The sequence below is a fragment of the Diachasma alloeum genome, unplaced genomic scaffold (assembly GCF_001412515.2).
Source record: "Diachasma alloeum isolate Michigan unplaced genomic scaffold, Dall2.0 Dall_scaffold_00539, whole genome shotgun sequence".
In the NCBI taxonomy this organism is placed as follows: Eukaryota; Metazoa; Arthropoda; class Insecta; order Hymenoptera; family Braconidae; genus Diachasma; species Diachasma alloeum.
In genome coordinates, this window is record NW_021680671.1 from 380635 (window position 1) to 400432 (window position 19798).

General features: G+C 35.1%; 1 protein-coding gene across 3 annotated transcripts in view; it reads left to right on the top strand.

Moving 5' to 3' along the window:
• Positions 1-59: 59 nt before the first annotated feature.
• The window catches only part of LOC107042929 (tyrosine-protein phosphatase 10D), a 37663-nt gene continuing 17924 nt past the window's right edge, over positions 60-19798 (top strand). For all 3 annotated transcript variants that reach the window (XR_001461196.1, XM_015264185.1, XM_015264186.1), the window contains exons 1-8: positions 60-995; positions 4107-4766; positions 10252-10530; positions 10637-10903; positions 12881-13483; positions 14693-15019; positions 15942-16280; positions 18446-18733. Coding sequence is in view for 2 of the 3 variants with exons in the window: in XM_015264185.1 (XP_015119671.1) it covers positions 4127-4766; positions 10252-10530; positions 10637-10903; positions 12881-13483; positions 14693-15019; positions 15942-16280; positions 18446-18733 (2743 nt within the window). In the remaining variant the exon portion in view is untranslated. The remainder of the gene's footprint in view (positions 996-4106; positions 4767-10251; positions 10531-10636; positions 10904-12880; positions 13484-14692; positions 15020-15941; positions 16281-18445; positions 18734-19798) is intronic.

The window sequence follows — 19798 nt, forward strand, 5'->3', positions numbered from 1 at the left end:
GAGAGGGAGAGAAACACTCGCTGGAAAACTCAAGCAGTGGACGGTGGACTCTAGTCTTATCGGGACACGTTTCATTGCTTCATTAGATTTCCATTAATAATCATCCCCCGAACCGCAAATCCCTGTGGATTTAAAATATTGAACCATTCCGCGAAGAAAAATCTAATTAAAAACATTAATCCTTATTTCATCATTTAAGATCTGAATTAATTGAATTAATTGAAACGAGCTCCGCCAATTATTGATCATAGTGGAAAAATAATTGATAGTCACGTAAAATTCCCTCCAATTAACTCAAAATGACAATTAAAATGTTATTATCAACGAATATTGGAAGACTTGAAAAAATTCCACACTTTATGCTATCATTATTTACGTGATTAATAACATTATCTCCTCTGACTCACAACAGTGCAATTCATACTGCGATTAATCTTCAGTTTAATAAAGTAGTTTGAAAAACGAAGATTCATAATTGTTGAATAAAAGTGTCTTCGACTTCCTCGAAAAATTCAAGCGGTACCGGAAGTGCCTTCGGTTGCTGATAGTGCAAGAGCTGGTTTCCCGGTACGGCCCACACATCTGCGGTAATTTTTAATCGCCAGATTGTGCACTCGACAGAGTGCGTTATTATACTCGAGTTACCGGGCAACATCGCAATTGCGTAGATCGAGGAAAATAAAAATTGTGAACATGACTATTTTAAGAAGAAGTGACATTTGATTAGATTGAAATCAGTGACATTGACATGATGAACCGGTGTTGTCTCGAGGAAATGACGAATTAATTGTTGCGTCAATCTCGCATTATCTCGTGGTTAAGGAGTTATTTTTTATCGATGGAAACTAGTTTCAAGTGCAAATGAGATTTTCAAAAGCTAGCAATGGAGTGAAAGAGCGAGATCCCTCCACGCACGGTTCAGTTTTTTATTTGGAGTCTTTGTACCCGCGATACTGTGGGTACACCAGCTTTGGAACGGTTCCCTGCTTTGGAATGTAAAAAAAATTTTATTATTATTCTTCAAGAAATAAGAGTTTTTCTTTTAAATGATTTCTCTCGAGAGCTACTCACTCCATAATTGAGTGATACCGGGATTTTGAAAAAAAAAAGATTTCGGTGATTTCGTGATTTCGAATAATTTCATTAATTCGAAATCAGTGATTTCAGAAAAGATGAAGTCATTGAAACCACGACGAATAAAGTTAATAAATAATAGAGGTGGGGCAAAACGGATCATGTCAGATTATGAAAATCAAAACTGGCAATAATAACTGGCAAATAATAATTAATTCGTTTGATTTCACTCCACCGATCTTGAGCTAATGACGATGAAAAGCCGTCCATTTTACCCCAGCCTCTCCACTAATAATTCACAAATTCCAATCAATTTCAGAACTTTATATTAGAAAACAAAAGTTACATAAATGATTTTATACACTGATTATTATAACATTAACTCATTCATTTAGAAATATTTTTTAACTTCATCAAAAATTCTCTCAGGGAGCTTCAAATCTCCACTCTCAGTGATCAGAGGAGGAGAAATCGTTCTTCGATATTGGCTTATATTAATGTAGCCGTGAGAACTCATTGGCTCCGACTTTAAACTCTTCAGACTTTTATCCAAAACATACCAATGGTAAAGAATACCTATATTTTTGCTATTAGTACTGACACGAGCATATTCGCTCGAAAACTCCCTGCTTCGCAGAGTTTTCCCCTCTGAAAAAGCGAAATTCAGCGAAATTCATCTCAATGAACAAGAAGTAGGATATTTTTCCTCCTGAAATAAACACCAATCACCCCTATGGATTTCCTTGAATTCTTTCACAAAATCCTTTTTTTCGTTTTGCAAAGGGTTCTTACGTCGATGATTAGTACTTCTCGTTATTTATTCGTCCCTAACTCGCTGAAGTCTATCACTGCTGAGTTTTGAATGGTCTTTATTAAATAACCAACATATTGAGGACTTGCGAACTATTGATTCTTGGCCTGAAGTATCTTAAACTATAACGAATGGACTTTCTGGATCCATCCGATAATAAACTCATACGACATTTGTCTGGGAAAACCAGCATGGCCGTGAGTACGGCATTTTATTATCACCGTTGGCAGGCGTGTCAAATTCAAAATCACGAATTACTTGCACGGTTCCCACTACGCTAGTGCGCCACTGATTTCGGTGATTTAATTGATTTCAGGATATTTCGCGTATTTTCGGAAATAATTTCAGAAACGATTTCGGAGAGCTGAAATCACTTGATTTCAGTGAATTTTGTGATTTCACGTGATTTCAGAATGATTTCATGCCAGAGTGGCGCCGTGATTTCAGGAGTGAGTAGCTCGTCGATTTATCTCTCAATTAGGTTGTAGAATGATTTTTTTTATTAAACAGAATTATGAAATATAAAATTTGAATGGAAAATATTAGATATGTATTTCTTTTGTTTCAAAAAGTCATGAACAATCAAGCAACTATTTGGGGAGATGTCTGCTATTATGACGTCAGTGAACTTTTTATATGGGCGTTCTGACGTGATGTCGTAATGCAAGTGTTTTCAATGGTCCATCACTCATGAATTTTGTATTATTCATCGAGATAAAAGTTATTTTTATACAATTTCACACGATTTGTTCTATTTCTAATTTAGAATTTTTCTGAAATTCATGTAACAGTTGTATGAGAATTTTCAATGGTGTAAAATTGAATTCAATATAAGATCAAATAGTTCATGAACTCCCTCATGTATCTTGGAAATTAAAAAAAAAGTGTTTTTTCATGTTCAGCGACGATTGATGTTTCAACGAAACTTTTAATTTTCGCACTCATTGTGATAATTCAACGTAACACTGAATGTTATTTTGAATAGTTATTTTGTTATTTTGAAAATTTCCTAAAATAACATATATGTATACATTTCAGGTAAATTAGTCCTTGTTGTGAATCTAAAGACTTTTTCCCTCAAATTTCAACATCAAATTTTTAAAAATGTGGGAATTTCTCCCAAAGTTTTTGGTTGCTACACTGAGAAAAACAATATAATTCTGCCAATAAAATTTGTTTCAAACGAATGCGCGTAATTTCCCTACAAAATTGCATTATAACTTCTTGCCTGAAATAAATTTAATTGGCAAAATTATATTGCTTTCTCAATGTTAGATAGCTGGAGAATAAGCAGCCGTAGAACTCTAAAATGTAACGACTCAAGTTCATTTCAACAATACTTTTTTGCTGATAATCCCAAAATTGACAGAAGAAAAAGAAAAGAAGATTACACTGATAGAATGGATTAGTTATTGTTATCGAATGGATTTTGGTTGGAGGTTAGGGTCTATTCGATCCCACCAAATGTTCATTCGTTAATAGTTAACGAATGTATATTTGAGGAGCCTTGTTTGACTTGACTTTCGCCATTCAAGTGAACCATTCGTTAACTATTAACAAATATTCATTTGGTCATATTCAACTCTACCATTCGTTAATAGTTAACGAATCTCGTTTGAAATAAATGAATCATTCTATCAGTGTACACAATTTTCGCTACACGGTTAAACCTGTTTTTTTCTTAATTCTCTATGGGAAATATGAATTTAATGCAGCTTAATTATACTGAAAAAATTCGCAAAAAAGAGGCAAATGCAGACCAAAATTTAAAATTTCGGCCATTGTAGTTTTAGATGTTCGTGTTCAATGGAAAATGGAAGCAAATGGTAAAACTTCCATCTTAGTTCCTATAAAAACTTATAGATTCCTTGAACGTTACCAAAAACTTGAAATTTCATAATCATCTTTTTTAAAAATCAAATTCAATATCATTCTTATGAAAATTACTGCCCCATTGTCCATGAAATTTGAATTATTTTCCGACTAGCAGCATAACAATAAAAAAAATTAGCAGCGTCCCATGCTGATTCAACTCCGCTCTACAAGAGAAGCTTTGTGAAATCCACTTTACGAATAATTGTACGATTAATTTTTCAAAGATATCTCTACATTCAGACCTCTTCTTTCGCTCTGCAGAACTGCTCTCCAGTGCAATTCTCCTATCACCACTTGGCTATTGATTTAGTTCCCCATTTTAATTCCTTTTTTTTCTCTTCAATAGGATTTACTGACACAACAATCATGTCATCCGGCCTCCGACTCTTCCTTCTCCAACTAACCCTGATTATTTCAATTTCCTCTGGATTACCAACGGCTCAGAAATGGGAGAACGCGATAGAATCCACAACCGAAGAACTGATCGCTGTCAATGAAACAAAAGAATTCATCTCCACTCCAGAACCAGAAGGAACAATCGGTGATGAAACGTCCCTCGCATCGACAAGTGAAAGAATACCGGACACCTCAGGAACTTCATTAACAACGGATTACACAACGACATCAATTCCCTGGGACGTCACAACATTCTTAAATGCTGAAGACATGCTGATAACTGCGGTGAAGTCGAAGAAGGAAGTGTCAGAAGAAATGCCTTCGTCGACAAGTGCATCGACTTCAACCACTGAATCACCCTGGCATACGACGCCCTCAGTTACTCCTCCCTCGATCGACAGCAAAGACTTCCTCTCCGAAATCGGAAAAACGACTGTCCCTTCAACTTACCACCAGGTTGTTACGAATGTGATGGAGAAGAAGACTAAAACATTTGAGGGAACAGACGAAACCGATCCGGCGAAAATTCAACTATGCAAACCCTCCGTTCCCTCAGAACATGAGGACTACAACGACGCTCGGGATTTCTCGATGACTATTGAGAGAGCAGGTAAGAGACCTTGTCCACACGCACGAAAAAAATTACCGGTTCTTTTTTTTAATAAAACATGTGGAAAATTGCTGTTGTATTGAATATAGTTATTTTTGGTAATAAATTAGCAATATGCTTCCCAATGGTTATTTTGCACATACAGGAAAGGCTTCGTATAAGATACCTTAGAGACAATAGGACAGTGGAATTTCGGGAACCCCTATGCCCCCCGAGGGATAATTCACAGGCGTAATCGCGAGATGTCACTCGCTGATGTAATCACTTGTAATCCCAGTGAAATCAATGTAATTATTGTAATCACATAATTACCGTATTTGTAATGAAGTTTTGGTAATCAAGTGGTAATCATTTGTAATCAGTGTAATCTTTCGTAGTTACTCCTAGTGAGGCCGTGAATTTTGTTTTTGAATTTTCGATCGCGTCATTTCTACCAACGGTAAGTCTCAGAGATCCCTGGACCAATTTTTCTTGGAATCCCAGATGTTTATGATTCAGAACCTTGCATAGCCAATGCGTTTTACACAGAGAATTCGTCCGTAGAAAATTGATTCAACAGAGTTGAAATTTCTTATTATTCTGGAGAACCAACGACTGAATTATCTCTGAATTATCTGCTGATAAATTTCATTTCCCATCAATGGTAGATATTCAGTAAATTTATTTTGTTGATAGCACTTATAAATGCCCAAATTTTTAGATGGAGTGATTGGGACTGCATTCCTCTGTTCTAATCCCCGCCCCTCCTTCCTCATTTCTTTGCAGGTCCTAATAATTAATTATTCCATCAATTCATATTTAATAAGAGGCCATTTTTTGTGATTTCAATGATTACAGATGTTTGGTAATCACAGACTGTAATCGATGAAATCATTTGTAATTGTGTAATCACATTTTGTGCTCTTGGTAATCAAGGTTATCACATAGGTAATGGTAATTAGTGTAATCAGTCCCGTAATCCTGGGTGATCGATTACATTTTGTAATCGCGGTGTCACCCAATTCGCCTGTGAATAGCCCCTCGATGCCCTCACTACGCGCGCCCATAGAGGGGAGAAAGATACGGATCAGCGGGTTTCAAATAAGATACCTCGATCGTTGCGCCTGAATTCAATGAAATTTTCATTTTTAATGAAAACTCATTCAGTAAAAATATTCCATTGCTCTTTTTTTTTTATCGATAACTAATCAATTTATATGTGTTGAATTTGTATTGCTCGCATTCCCTTTTCTCTCTAAGCATAACCCCGCGTGATAGAATGGCAGCTGATGTTGGAGGAATGGTGGTGCACAGAGAAAAAACAAGCAGTATGACGGAAGCTATTTGACAGATCACTCATGACTGTTACTTTTTGTGTAAATTTTTTTTCTTCAATTTTCAACCATGACTTTTTTTTTGTTTCGTTCTTACGATTCTTCATATAATTCAGTAATTATTCCTTAAAATTACATAATGAGACTATGATTTCTTACTCTATTATTATATAATAATACTCTCTTTTAAACGTTCATTCTTCTGAAATTTTTTTTTTTTATGTGATATGATCTTTCTAAGTCAGCCTAGAGTGAAAATGAACAGCTAAATATAGATGCGTTGATCCGTTTCTTCTTAAGAATCTTTGATAAATTGTTCTATCTCAGTAACTATTGAATATATTGACCTAAAATTGGATATAGGAATGTTATTTAACAATCCTAACTAGTAGTCGATGTTTCAAAAGGTTTCCCTGATTTTAATCCATGTTATAGTGTTCAAGAGTGAATTCTGACCAAAAAAATACAAAAACATACAAAAACGGCAATATCTTGAAAACTTTCTATAGAGGGGTATACATATTTTGATTGATGCAGATAGATGACATCAAGACGAACATTTTGAAAAAAAAAAATTGAAATCAGTTGTATAGTTTTTGAGATATTGAGCAAAACAGTTGCACATAAAAAGTTGAATATCTCCGAAACTACCGATCCGATTTTGCTCATCCAAAATATCAAACTTTGTTATCACAAGACCTGAAATCCTACCAAGTTTGAAGTTTCTATTTCGATTATTTTCTAAGTTAGCATGTTTACAAGCAATTTCAGCGAAAAAATGAAAAAACGAGAATAAAACTACATTGCTTGGAGTGTAATGGTCTTTTTTCGATCCATTTAGATAGGTATCATCACGACGAGTATTTTGAAAAAAAAATCGAATCGGTCGACTAGTTCAGGAGATATCGGCAAAAAACGATTTTTGAGGAATTGTTGTATCTCAGGAACCGCTCAACCGATCGAGCTGAAATTTAGCCCAGTTTTGAGTATCAATAGTACCAGATAGCAACCAAAATTTCAAGTTAGTTACGCCAACCGTTCTCGAGTTATGGGGGAAATTGGGGACATACGCACACACATGACCACAGACATACATACATACATACATACAGACATTTTTTAAAAACATCATTTCTTCACGTTTCATGACATTTCTAGGCATTTCCACCCAAAATTAGGAAATGAAAAAAATTACAATTACATAGCTTCCATTCGGAAGCAAAAATCATGAAATGGATCAATTCATCATGGTTGAATTTATCCTTCGAAGAATAATAAACTCAACCATCATATCGAATTATTTTTATAGAAAAAATTCTAAAAATAATCCGTATTATTCTTATTCCCATCCATTTTTTTCTTGAATCTGAAATTCTTCCGATAAATTCCATGTCTCTTTTTACTAGATTCTAGAAACTTCGATTCTAAACTTGCATTTTTTGAAATATTTTTCTTTCTAGGAAGAATTGTCCACTTTAGGGGATAGTGAATCTGCACGTTTCAGATGATTCTGAATCATCTGAGCCCAACTTTTGAGGATATTTTTTTTTTATTTTTTAAAGGGAATTTGGAAATTTGAAATTGGGTAAAAATAAAAAGTAAAAAAAATGTTTCTTTAAGGAAGTATGAATCTGCACGTTTCAGATGATGCTGAATCGTCTGAGCCTAACCTTTTAGGACAATTTTTTTCCTTTTTTCCAAAGGTTCAATTCAAAATTTCCAAAATGCCTTTCATTTTGAAAATGTGCTAATGAGGGGAACTTAATCCCGTAATTCAATAGATTCCAGAATATTTTTGCCTTAAAACCATCATTTTTTGGTTGATTAATTTCATTTATTTATTTTCTAAAATTGTTTTTTTCTCTTCTAGATTTTAGCCAAATGCAAGTTCTAAACTGCAGATTCTAGAATCTAGAAAAAAAAAATCGTGAAGTTACTTTTTTTTTCTGTGTGGACTCGAGAATAATCACAGACGAAAAATTACAATTTGTCGATGGGAAAAGTGAAAAAAAATCGATGTATATTTCCATTACTTGAGAAAAGTGGTGTGACCCCCCCCCCCCCCTTAAGGTCATTAGACCCTCATGATCACTTCGTTCGTCCCTCCCGTTCGACTCTTAACCGTATAAAGTAAATTTCAATATCCCCACTCTATGGCCGCCAAAGCGGAATACCAGCGTCTCCATTCGAGCGTTCTACTACGCTTTACTACACTTTTCACGTTAGAGGGTTAACACCGTTTGATCCTTCTAACTACTCTCTTCCCATTGAAAAATGACCGGGACCATAGGTATGTTAGAAGAAGCCCACGGAACATATACATTCGGGAGGGGATAAAAGTACCGAGAGTGGGGGTAGGCCTCTTATACGAAGCGTCTACTGTAATTTCCTTCTATCATGTATAATACATTGTTTATTTCATCTTATTAAATTGAATAAGATTTCCTTTTACCAAATTTTGTCAGATTTTCAACATTTTTTTTCAAACATTTTGGAAATGTATTCCTAAACAGTTAGAAGAGAAACGAAATGAAATGAAAATTTCAAAAGGCCTGCAGAGTTTTTTGCAGAGTATTTCAAGAGCCGCACAAAAGGTCTCCGGAATTTTCCCTGTACTGAATCTACTAATTTCAGATATATTTGTAGAATAATTTCCCCATCCATACTTCCCGGATTGTAGTTTTCGAAAGTGATTCAAAATTTGTGCATTACTCCGAAAATATCTGCGAATGGGAATGGTTCAAAGAACTTATTGAGAGACCTTCTTCGAACAGAATTTCAAGGTACAAGAAGCGTGTTTTAATATTTTCTGTAACCTATAAATTTCAGAGATAATTGCGAAATGAATTTTCCTTCACCGTTCTATAAATTGATCAATTACTCAATCACGAATTTATGAGGTAAACATTCGCAAATTATTACGCGCAAATACCTAGAAGAAGAGGTGTTTTGTAACGAATTTGAAGGTCCACAAAGAGATTATTTCATTTTTACCTCTGAATCTACTAATTTCATAAATTCGAGAATTCATCCGTCCTTTCATGAATATAAACATCCGACAGAAAATTCAAGTGCATTCGTTAGAGAATTCTATCGCAAATTCCGAATTTCTTGTTGATTTTCGTTAAAAATTCTAGAGTTTTCCGCACGGTTTTTTTATTCAATAAAAAAACAAGTGGGAAATTGCTCTTGTAGTGCATATAGTATAGTTATTTTTGCTAATCAATTAGCAATATGCTTCCGAATGGTTATTTTGCACATCATTTCCGTCTATTATGTATAATACATTGTTTATTTCATTTAAATAAATTGTATAAATTTCCTTTTACCTAATTTTGTCAGATTTTCAACTTAGTCGAATGTTATCAGCCATTATTCTTATTATCCCTTTGAATTAATGGCATTAAAACAAACATTTTAAGCAATGATTGCATTCATTTGAAGCTTGAGATTCAAAGATATCCCGGGAATTCAGATTTTCAAAAAATACAGGATTTTTACCAATTTTCAAATAAATCAAAATAACGATTATTGCTGTCACCTTCATCTTCTAACTCGCTCAAAAGGACATCCAAACGAATTTTTTAAGCCACCATTCAATCAATTCAAAACATTTTTTCTAGTTATCGTGAAAAAAAACAATTTCGGAAAAATTTTAAAAATTAATAAATGAATTAAATTTGAATTAATGGCGATTGGTAGGGCTCAACGATACCTACATTTGAGGAAAAAAAAGATTCAATTCCATCGATTCATTAGCGAACAATCGAAGAAAAATTTGTTTACATGCGTACGCATATACGTACGTACGGACACGGTCTAAAAATTCAATTTTCTGAATTTTTGGATCATTATGGATCGATATAACAAGAAAAATCCAAAACTTAAATTTGAAGGATTGCAAAGTTTCCATTCGGAAGCAAACAATCAATTGATTTCAAGTTCAGTGACAATTGATTGATTTTTCCCTTATTTAATATTCTTGAATTGAATAGAACAATTGTATTACCTTGAAAAGAACCCATGGGGAAGCTGCAGAACTGCAAGAGAAATCCGTAAAAAACCTACTAAAATTTTCAATAAAAGTTTCTATCGAATTTTTTATGTACTCCGTTCCTCCGTTAAAATCATATTCCCGAATTTCATAATCTCAATTGATTTTACTTGCACAGATGATGGCTCGAGTGACCCCACCATCACAGACTCGACCGAAACATCTTTAACAGTCGCCTGGAAGCCACCAACCAGCAACATCACTGTTTTGTTCTACATCATTGCATGGAGTCGCAGTGGCGCCTCTGGAGAAATAGCCTGTCGAAGCTCCAACGAGACATTCAATCACACCATCGTTGACCTTCAGCCCTGCACCAAGTACGACGTCAGGGTAACACCTTACACAGAGAACGGCAAAGAGCAGCAACGGGTAGTCTCTGATTCCACTAGATTGAAAGGTAAATTGATCGATCAATCGATAGTATCTCTAGATAAGAAATATTGGAATTTGTTTTGTTGATTTTCATCATTGATAATCTCGTTGACTTCGGTCGTTCATTTCAGTGGAAAATGACTCCCTGAATCTCAAGGTATCAGCCAGGGGCACTGACTGGCTAAAAATCGGATGGAATTTGCCCAACAATGATTGCGTAGACAAGTACATTGTTGGCCGATGTGATTCCAACAACTGCACGTCAGTGGACGTCACCGAGACTTCGTACAATGCCTCTGAGCTACTTCCATGCAGAAAGTATAATTTCACTGTTTCAGTGCATGGAAAGGCTGTGGAGTATGGAAGCACCAGTATCGATTCTGAAACTAATTTCTTACGTAAGATTATAACCCAACGCATTCACTTTATCTTTCCTATGATTATTTGGGGTTTCTAGAATGCATTTCTGAGGGGAAAAATTGTTACCGATGTTCAGAAATGTTCTGCGACAAAAAGCTTAGGGCCTATACTTTTCAACCCGATTAATAGGTTTTTAATGATTAAAAAATTCGACCGAAAAACTTAGCGAATTCGCTAAAACATTCTATTGGATTTCTCTAGAAATTCTATTGGGATTCTACTAAAATTCTAGGCAATTCTCAGTTATAATACCCCGAGACCTTCAAAATTATCGGAATATTTTCCGATAGCTTCGTTGCAAACAAATGAAAGTGTCAAGTTTTGCAGGCTAAAAATCCCGGGTGCGCAGCACGAGGACCTGTAGAAGTGAAATCTACAGTTCTCTTTGATTTTTCCACTAAATTCTGAATTTTCAATGACGAAATTTCTTGAAATTTCTGTGATAATTAAATTCGATAAAAATTTCCACAAACTGCACTGAAAATTTCAGACAAAAATTTTTAACAGTGTAAATCAAAAAGTCTTAAATGTCGATGATCTTCAAGAAAAAAATCTCAACAGTTCCTTTTCGTCAACATTACGATTGAATTCGTGATGCTCTCAATAATGGCAAAATTTGGGAGGTTGCGTTAATAGAGCTGCGGGACACTCCCGATTTTCAGACATGTGCCGACCACTCGCGTATTAATGCGTAATTCTTTTTTCAATCAATAGAATATGATCACGGAACGTTAACTAAGCAATTTTTAATTGATTTTAGGCATTGGAATCCATTTGTTATTAACAATTTAATTGTTCAAGTCGTCCTGTCACCCAAACTATGGGAGGTAGACGAAAATTTCCAAATCATAAATTATCTAGAATTTAATAAAGAATAATTTTGGTTTTCTGTCAATTTCACATATCTCCTTTAGATTTCGAGATATGAGTAATGAAAGAGTTGCGTAAGAGCGCTGTGTCGGGTCGCGCAACTACTTTATTGCTCATATCTCAGAAGCTAAAAGAGATACGTAAAATTGACAATAAACAAAGATTATTCCTTATTCAATTCTAGATAATTTATGATTTGGAAATTTTCGTATATCTCCCATAGTTTGGGTGATAGGACGATTTGAACAATTAAATTGTTAATAACAAATAGAACGCTTGTTTTCTTTTTAAATAACCGATAAATTTGGAATCCTTGACCCAAAAAACATAAATTTCATGAAACTCGGCGATTCCGAAATTGATGCGGGATCATTAGTTCCAGCCTACAGACTACGGTGCATACCCCACCTCATTGGATGATGTTTAGAAGGGTTCCAATGCTTAAAATCAATTAAAAATTGCTTAGCTAACGTTCCGTGGTCATATTCTATTGATTAAAAAAAAATTACACATTAGTACGCGAGTGGTCGATTGGTCGATTTAGAAGCGCTTTTTTGGGGGTGTCCCGCAGCTCTATAAGGGGAAACGGAACCCCTGCGTTTATATGAATCTTTAGAATTGTGTTTTCTCCTGTACTTATTATTTTTTATTTATTCAACTACTTAATTGACTCAACAATGTGATAATCGAGTCGATAAAGTAATTTCATAGATAGAAGTTAATAATTGTAGGAGAAAACACAATTCTAAGATTTGATGTAGACAAAGGGGTTCCGTCTCCCCTTAAGAGAACTTTGTTGTAGAAAAATTTCTACATGTTTTCTAAAATGACTTGTTGTGATAAATACTCATCATCTTTAACAAAGAATCCCAAAATTGCCATTCATAATTTCTGTTGAATATGAAATTATCTCCATAATGAGAGATGTTACCAGAAAAACTTTTATGAAAAAAAGCCTTTCGACGCCTCCTTTCAAACTCAACAAGAGATTTTAACGTTTTCATCACCTGCGATATTATCTCGATAATGAATGAATTTCATGAAATTCGCTGAAATGAATTAATCCACAAAAATATGTCGCGCAGAACCTGGGCAACCATCTCCAGCATGGTCAGAAGCAGGGAAGCAGTCTCTGCAGGTCTTCTGGACATCTCCAGTCGGCACCACCTGCGTAAATCACTACAGAGTGACATTATCCCTGAATGGCAGTTCCAAAATTACTCAGACCGTCACAGGGAACGAAACGATATTTCACAAGCTGGAATCATGCCGAGTGTACGAAGTCACCATCATTCCAGTGACCAGCTACAACGAGAGTACCCCCGAGGTGTTTCAATCCAACCGAACATTTCCAGCAGTCTTAAATCCACCAGGACTCCCCCATGACCCTATCATCACAAATCACGCAATATCGATGCAGTGGCGAGTTTACACAAACGAGGACAATAACTGTGAAGATACAATATTAATCTTTCGATGCAACTTTACCCAGGTACGGGGACATGGGTATGACGGGTTGAATGGAACTACCGAGAAAGTAATAAAAAATGGAACAAAAAGTGTCCTTGAAAGGGTTCAAATAGAGGATTTGTCCCCCTTCACGCTGTATAGTTGCTACGCTTCTGCTGGAAACTCTCAGGGGATGAGTGGCGAGAGCTCAGAAGTGTCTGTAGAAACTAAGGAAGAAGGTAATAATTATCAAATTTGTTCTTCAGGAATTTCGTAATGGAGTGAAAAAGTGTCTATACTATAGCTGCGCCCAATATTTACTTAATTTGACCAAATACTTACAGGATAGTGGCTAAATGAATAAATGAGGGGAGAGTGGGGCAAAATGAAACATGAGGCAAAATAAATCAGCCAGAAAACGACTATTTGGCTCAATTCAAGCAAACAAATTTCTGTTGATATTACTCTTGCGAGTTCTTTTCCTACGTGGCATAAACTAGCTCCGAAGAGTGGCAATAATTGGAACACGTAGGGGAGAGTGGGGCAAAATGAAACAGTCAAAAAACGAATGTTTGACGCAATTCAAACAAAAAAAAATTTTCTATGAATTATTATTCGTCAACTTTTCTTTATTCTTGGGAATACTGATGAGAATCATAATTTCCCATTCTGTAGAATGGAAAATTATTGAGTAATTTTGATGAGCGAAAATTTTGTCAATGAATTATTCGATTGAAATTCAGCAACACATTTTCCTTTTTCCCCCTCTGGGTCTCCCCTTGAGCCTTGCTCTAGACTTTGGATTTTGCTGTTTCAGTTTCTTTTCAATTAATTCATTGACAAAATCTTCGCCTGTCAAAACTTGTCAATAATTTTCCATTCTACTGAATGGAAAAAATGTAATGAAAATTTTTTTTGCTTGAATTGCGTCAGTCATTTTTTTGACTGTTTCATTTTGCCCCACTTTCCTCAATTTTTTTAGTTTGATTCAAGTGGCAGAAGCTGGCACATATAAATTTGTCTTATTTCAGAAGATATTAATTTATTGAGCTTGTTTTATGGAAAAATGCAACTTGTGAATGCTGAAAGTCACTCTGAAATAGCGATTTCGTATCTTGAAGTGATTCGTTATTGAGAAAATGCATTTATTAGACCCTTAAGAGGTGCATAACAGAATAGGTCACCATTACCTCGAAATTTTGAAAACAATTTCTTGCCCAAAATTATTATTTCTCGAACCCAAAGTCCATAGATCTTCATCATCATCTCCTGGAGATTAATGTGTTTCGATTTATAAAACTATCCATAACTTTTGACAAGAAATTTGTTAAAAAATTTGGGAAATTAGGGGCATTCTGTTATCCCTTAAACACAGCGCAGTAGGATTTAAGTGGCAATAACACATTGAACATTGACAGTAATTTGAAATTTCATTTCATCAATTTCAGTTCCTTCATCACCAATGAATTTATCATCAAATGACCTTAAAGATACCGAATTCGTGCTGAATTGGAAAGCACCGACGAAGCTCCCTGGTACCTTACTAGATTTCGAAATAAAACTCATTGCCTGGTCTCCAAATAATACATTACCTTCTTGGTGTGAAGAACAAAAAGAAACCAGTGAGACTATTTCGAAGATCGGTGGGAACGTGTTCTCGTACAAATATCAAAACGCTACTCCATTTTCAATGCACAAAACGAAGATTAGAGCGAAAACCAATGCAGGATGGGGTAATTGGAGTGAAGAGGTTTTCGTAGAAACAAGACCTGGAGGTATGTTGTTGTTGCTTAAATTATTGTTTTGTGCCTTCTTTTCGATCTACTCTTCAAGACGCATAAAAAAATTTCATGGAAAAGCTTCAAATTCTATTGGATTTCTATTCGAAATTCTGGACTTTTTTTTCGATAGATCGTGACTTTCTATACAATCACGGTTTATTTTCTATATAAATTCCTTATTATATCTTTTCTGAGCTTTTTTTTCTCCTCCCATTGGAGAAATCAAACAAAAAAATTTGAAAAATTTAGGCCACAGAACTTTTTTAAAAAATATCTCAATAGAGTAAGTTGTATATAAAAATCAAGTTCCATTAAATTTTTTTATACAATATTTTCTATTAAAATTAATAGAGTTTCCAATTGAAGTGCTATAGAAACCGAATAGGATTTTATAGCAAATGCGCCAGATTTTTCTGTGGAAGTTTTTTCTATTCATTAAGACGCATAAAAAAATTTCATAGAAAAGCATACATAAGCACCACCCTTATTAGAAAATTCTATTTGATTTCAGTTGGAAATTCTGGACTTTTCTTTGAATAGATCGTGGCTTTCTATACGGCCTATTCTATTGGGATATTTTCTATATAAATTCTTCATCATATCTTTTCTAAGCTTTTTTTCTCCGCTCATTGGAAACATCAAACAATAAAACTCAAAAATACTCAACTCAACTCTGGGTTTGTTGTGGAATTTAGTCCGCAGAACTTTCAAAAATATCGCAATAGGCTAAGTTGTATATGAAAATCAGGTTCTAGTAAATTTTTCTATAACATATTTTCTATTAAAATTAATAGAAATTCCAATCGAAGTTCTGCAGAAGCCCAATAGAATTTTGTATGGAATGCACTTAATTTGTCTATGAAATTTTTTCTCTGCATGAAAACCTTACCGATGCTATTTATGACAATATTTGCAGCACCTGGGCCAGTTTCGTTCCTCAACTACTCAATAGTTCCAAATATCAACGATCCAGATATCTTAGAGTTTACCCTATTTTGGGGTAAACCTTGCTCAATCCATGGAGAGCGAATCGAGTACTACAACATCACAGTTATCGGTGAGAGGAAGAATTACAAGCCTCACAATTTTGTAGAAAAAGTGGAGAGCAGTTTACATGAATGCAAGAACGATATCTGCACGAAGAGATTGAAATTATGGGAGGAATATACCTACATCTTCAACATAACTGGAAAGGGAAAGGATTACTCAAAGCTTGGAGAACCAAATTCTGTTTCGAAAATGTTCCCTGCGGGAAGTAAGTCATTATGATCTTTCCATAATCCTATTCAACTAATTACAGAAAACAATTATATTATGATGAACCAAATGGAGCAAATTTTTTCTAATGGCTCTAATGATAAATGATAGCTACACAAAGAACTATATTTTTTAATTAAATTTTATCGACTGCAAGAAAGATGTTTTGACATTCTACTCTTGAATCACTTCCATAGGGTCGGTCGCTCGCTCCCGATTAGAGTGCGACTTCATTAGAAAAATATTGGTATAATGATGAGAAATTGAAAAATAAGTGAATAATTGCAGTTGTTATAAATGAGTACGGTTATTGCCGCTAATCAAGTTGCATTTTGCTTCCGAATAGATTCTTTTTTTTCATTCTTATCCCACTATTCTCTTCTATTTTTTCATGTCATAGTACTATCATCAATTGAAATGCTACTCTCCACGTATTTTTTTCTCCTATTTTCATTTCTACCAATTTTATTAGTAGTAGGCTTCCGAATGAATCCCAATGTATGTTTTCAAAAAATAAAGGCGCCCTACGGGGTTAGCGCACTGCGGTGGTGGGCAGGCTTAGCTTTGAGAAGCTAAACAGCGCTGAGCGTGGTCACTAGATGGATGGGTGACCGCGCGGGAACACCTCAGGAAAGTAACATTGTTTGGAAAAACTGGAAAGAGCATTTGGGAAAACAAATATGCAGATAAAACGTGATGAAGGAATAATAAACCGTAAAAACCGAAAGGTATACGGTGAAATGGAATAAACAAAAATGAAGGCATCAGGATTACCATTTAAGGCCCGGGTGGACTATCTTTCGAACGTTATCTCGATTGTTTTTCCATCTTCATAATGTAAAATATATCACAATTTCCACTGGATTTTACATCACGCGGGAGTCCCTAAAAATTATGATTGTACAATAAAAAAAAAGTAGAAAAAAATTGAACATTTTCAAAGAGCGTTTTTAATAACGATTAAGAAATAAGTCCGATCGAGACGAAATAGTGAATTTATCATGGTAACTGACGATCTGACAGCCATTGACTACTGACAAATGACGACCTAACAGCCATTAGATACATCAAATTATTAATTTGCAATTTCCTCCTTATTGGTTTTATTTCCCATCATTACTCAAAAACGCTCTTTGAAAATGTTCAGCTTTTTTTCAACGTTTTTTTTATTGTACAATCATACTTTTAGGAGACTCCAGGGCTATGTAAAACTGAATAGCCATTGGAGATCATTGCAGATTATTTATTACTTATTTATTCATTTATTACATTAACTGTCCTTCAGGGTCTATGCCCCATAGCAATGTGGAATACATTATTTCTCCTTTTATATCAGAACATACGCAAAACAGACGTGAATTAGATTGATTAATCATTTACGGCATTCGTATTAGAGAGCATTCGGGTCAATAGTTTGGTGACAAAAGTGAAAAAGTAAAAAGCGTTAACACTGCGATGCTAAACAAAACAAATCATCCCTCTATCTCTATACCACTCTCATTCAATTATTCATTCCTTATCAATAATATTGCCACAATTTACCTCCAATTTCTATTCATATTTATTTATAATCAAACAATCCGTAATGGCACAGGCGTATGCATGACTCCCAATCCAAACTTTATTATACAATAAAAGAAAAAAGAATCTAAGTTTCTTTATGAAACTGGCGAAGCTTCACGGCATTGCCTAGAAAGTGATGAATCCTTGTAACTGTGTGTTTCGGGTTGGCATTGCAACATAACATAATGGTTAAGGAATTTTGGAGATCAAGCATCAGGGAGTCTGCGTTTTCGTTATTGTTAGACTCAGTTAATTCAGGCAACCAAAAACTTCTCGGAGTAATGTAGCGAGGGCATTTAGTAAAGATGTGGGCAACAGTCTCTAAGTCTTTTTCATTACAGACGTCGCACAAACTCGAGGGTGAAATTCTATGAGAAATGCCTTTAAAAGTGTAAAGTTGGAATCTGTGGCTAGCGAGCCTGGTCCTCATTGCAGATTATCAAAATAAAAAAAACTAAGATCAGATTCCAAAGATAATCAACCTGGGCCGTAAGAAAAAACCGATTGATGACAGAAAACGTTGCACTAATTGTTCGCATAGTGGATTTGTTTCATGCAAAATTCTTTCATTATGAAATATTTTTAATTTGTGTGTTCTAGTCCCTCCACTCCCAGAGGCGAATTACACCGCTCAGATAACAATTGATCCGTACAAGGCTCGTAGGACAACAACCACAGCGGCGATCCTTCTGCCAGTGTTTCCAGACACCTACGGAAAAATCCGCTGCTACGCAATTATCGTTGCCAAATCTGGATACAATAACATGACCCATGCAAGGAATGATCGCATCAACGGAGAGTGGCCTGATACGCCCTCGTGGTTGGAATCCAAGTCCGAGGATTTTAAGATACCGTATCAAGCGATTAAATTCTGTGATGGCGATCCCTGTATGTATGAGTTTTTAATAATTCTATTTCTGACAGTTATCACCAAGAGTTATCGCTCTTTTGGGATTTATCACCGAGTGGAATGGATACAGAATGAATCATGTTCCGTTGATAAAGATAAACTGGTTCAATTGATGAATCTGGAGTTTAAATAATCAGGGAATTATCTCAACAAAATCTTATATTGGGCAAAAACATCAGGAAACATTTTTACTGAAAATTTTGTTAGCTAGTATGGAGAGGTTTTTTGGCATTTCCACCTGAAATCACTCATTAAACAAATTATTACACTCCATTCAGTGAAGAATTCGGAGGATCTATTCTCAGAGCATCGTCGAAATCTAAGAGAGCAAACTTTTGTAGAGAAAATTGCAAACAAAATTTCATAAGAAAATTTCATAAAAAAAACCTACTGCATTCCTTAGAACATTTTAGAGGCTTCTGATAGGAATGCACGATGTTGAAAATGGAATCGATTGTCCTATCATGAAATGAAATTAAAAAAATCATCCATTCCTACTGAAAATTCTATTAGTTTGATTCTATTGAAATTCGACACATTTTCTGTTTTTTTCTTCGGAGAGAAATCATAAATATATAAAGGAGGTGTGCATGCGGGTAAGAGTCCTTTATTTTACCTCCCGTGGTTGGAACCGTACACTGAGAAAAAAATTACTTTTGCCAAGAAATAATTTTCTTGGAAGAATTTATTTTTTTAGGAGCGTATTTCTTCAGGGAAGACATTCCCAGGTGATCCAAGTCCATCTCCAAATATTACAATTATGTTGAATTATGGAATGCTTATGTTGCATGTTTTGCGATGGACTTCGACCACTTGGGAATGACTGTCTGGAGAAATACGCTCGCGAGAAAATAAATTCTTCGTCCAAGAAAGCGATTCCTTGGCAAACGTATTTTTTTCTTGGTGTATTTTTCACTTCGGTGCAGACGTAACGTCAGATTTCCCTTAGAAGGAAGCAGACCTGTGAAGCGGGAGCAAAATGCATACTTTGCGCTCGCCGGGGCGAAAAAATATTTCCGTCCCGGCGGGCGCAAAGTTACATT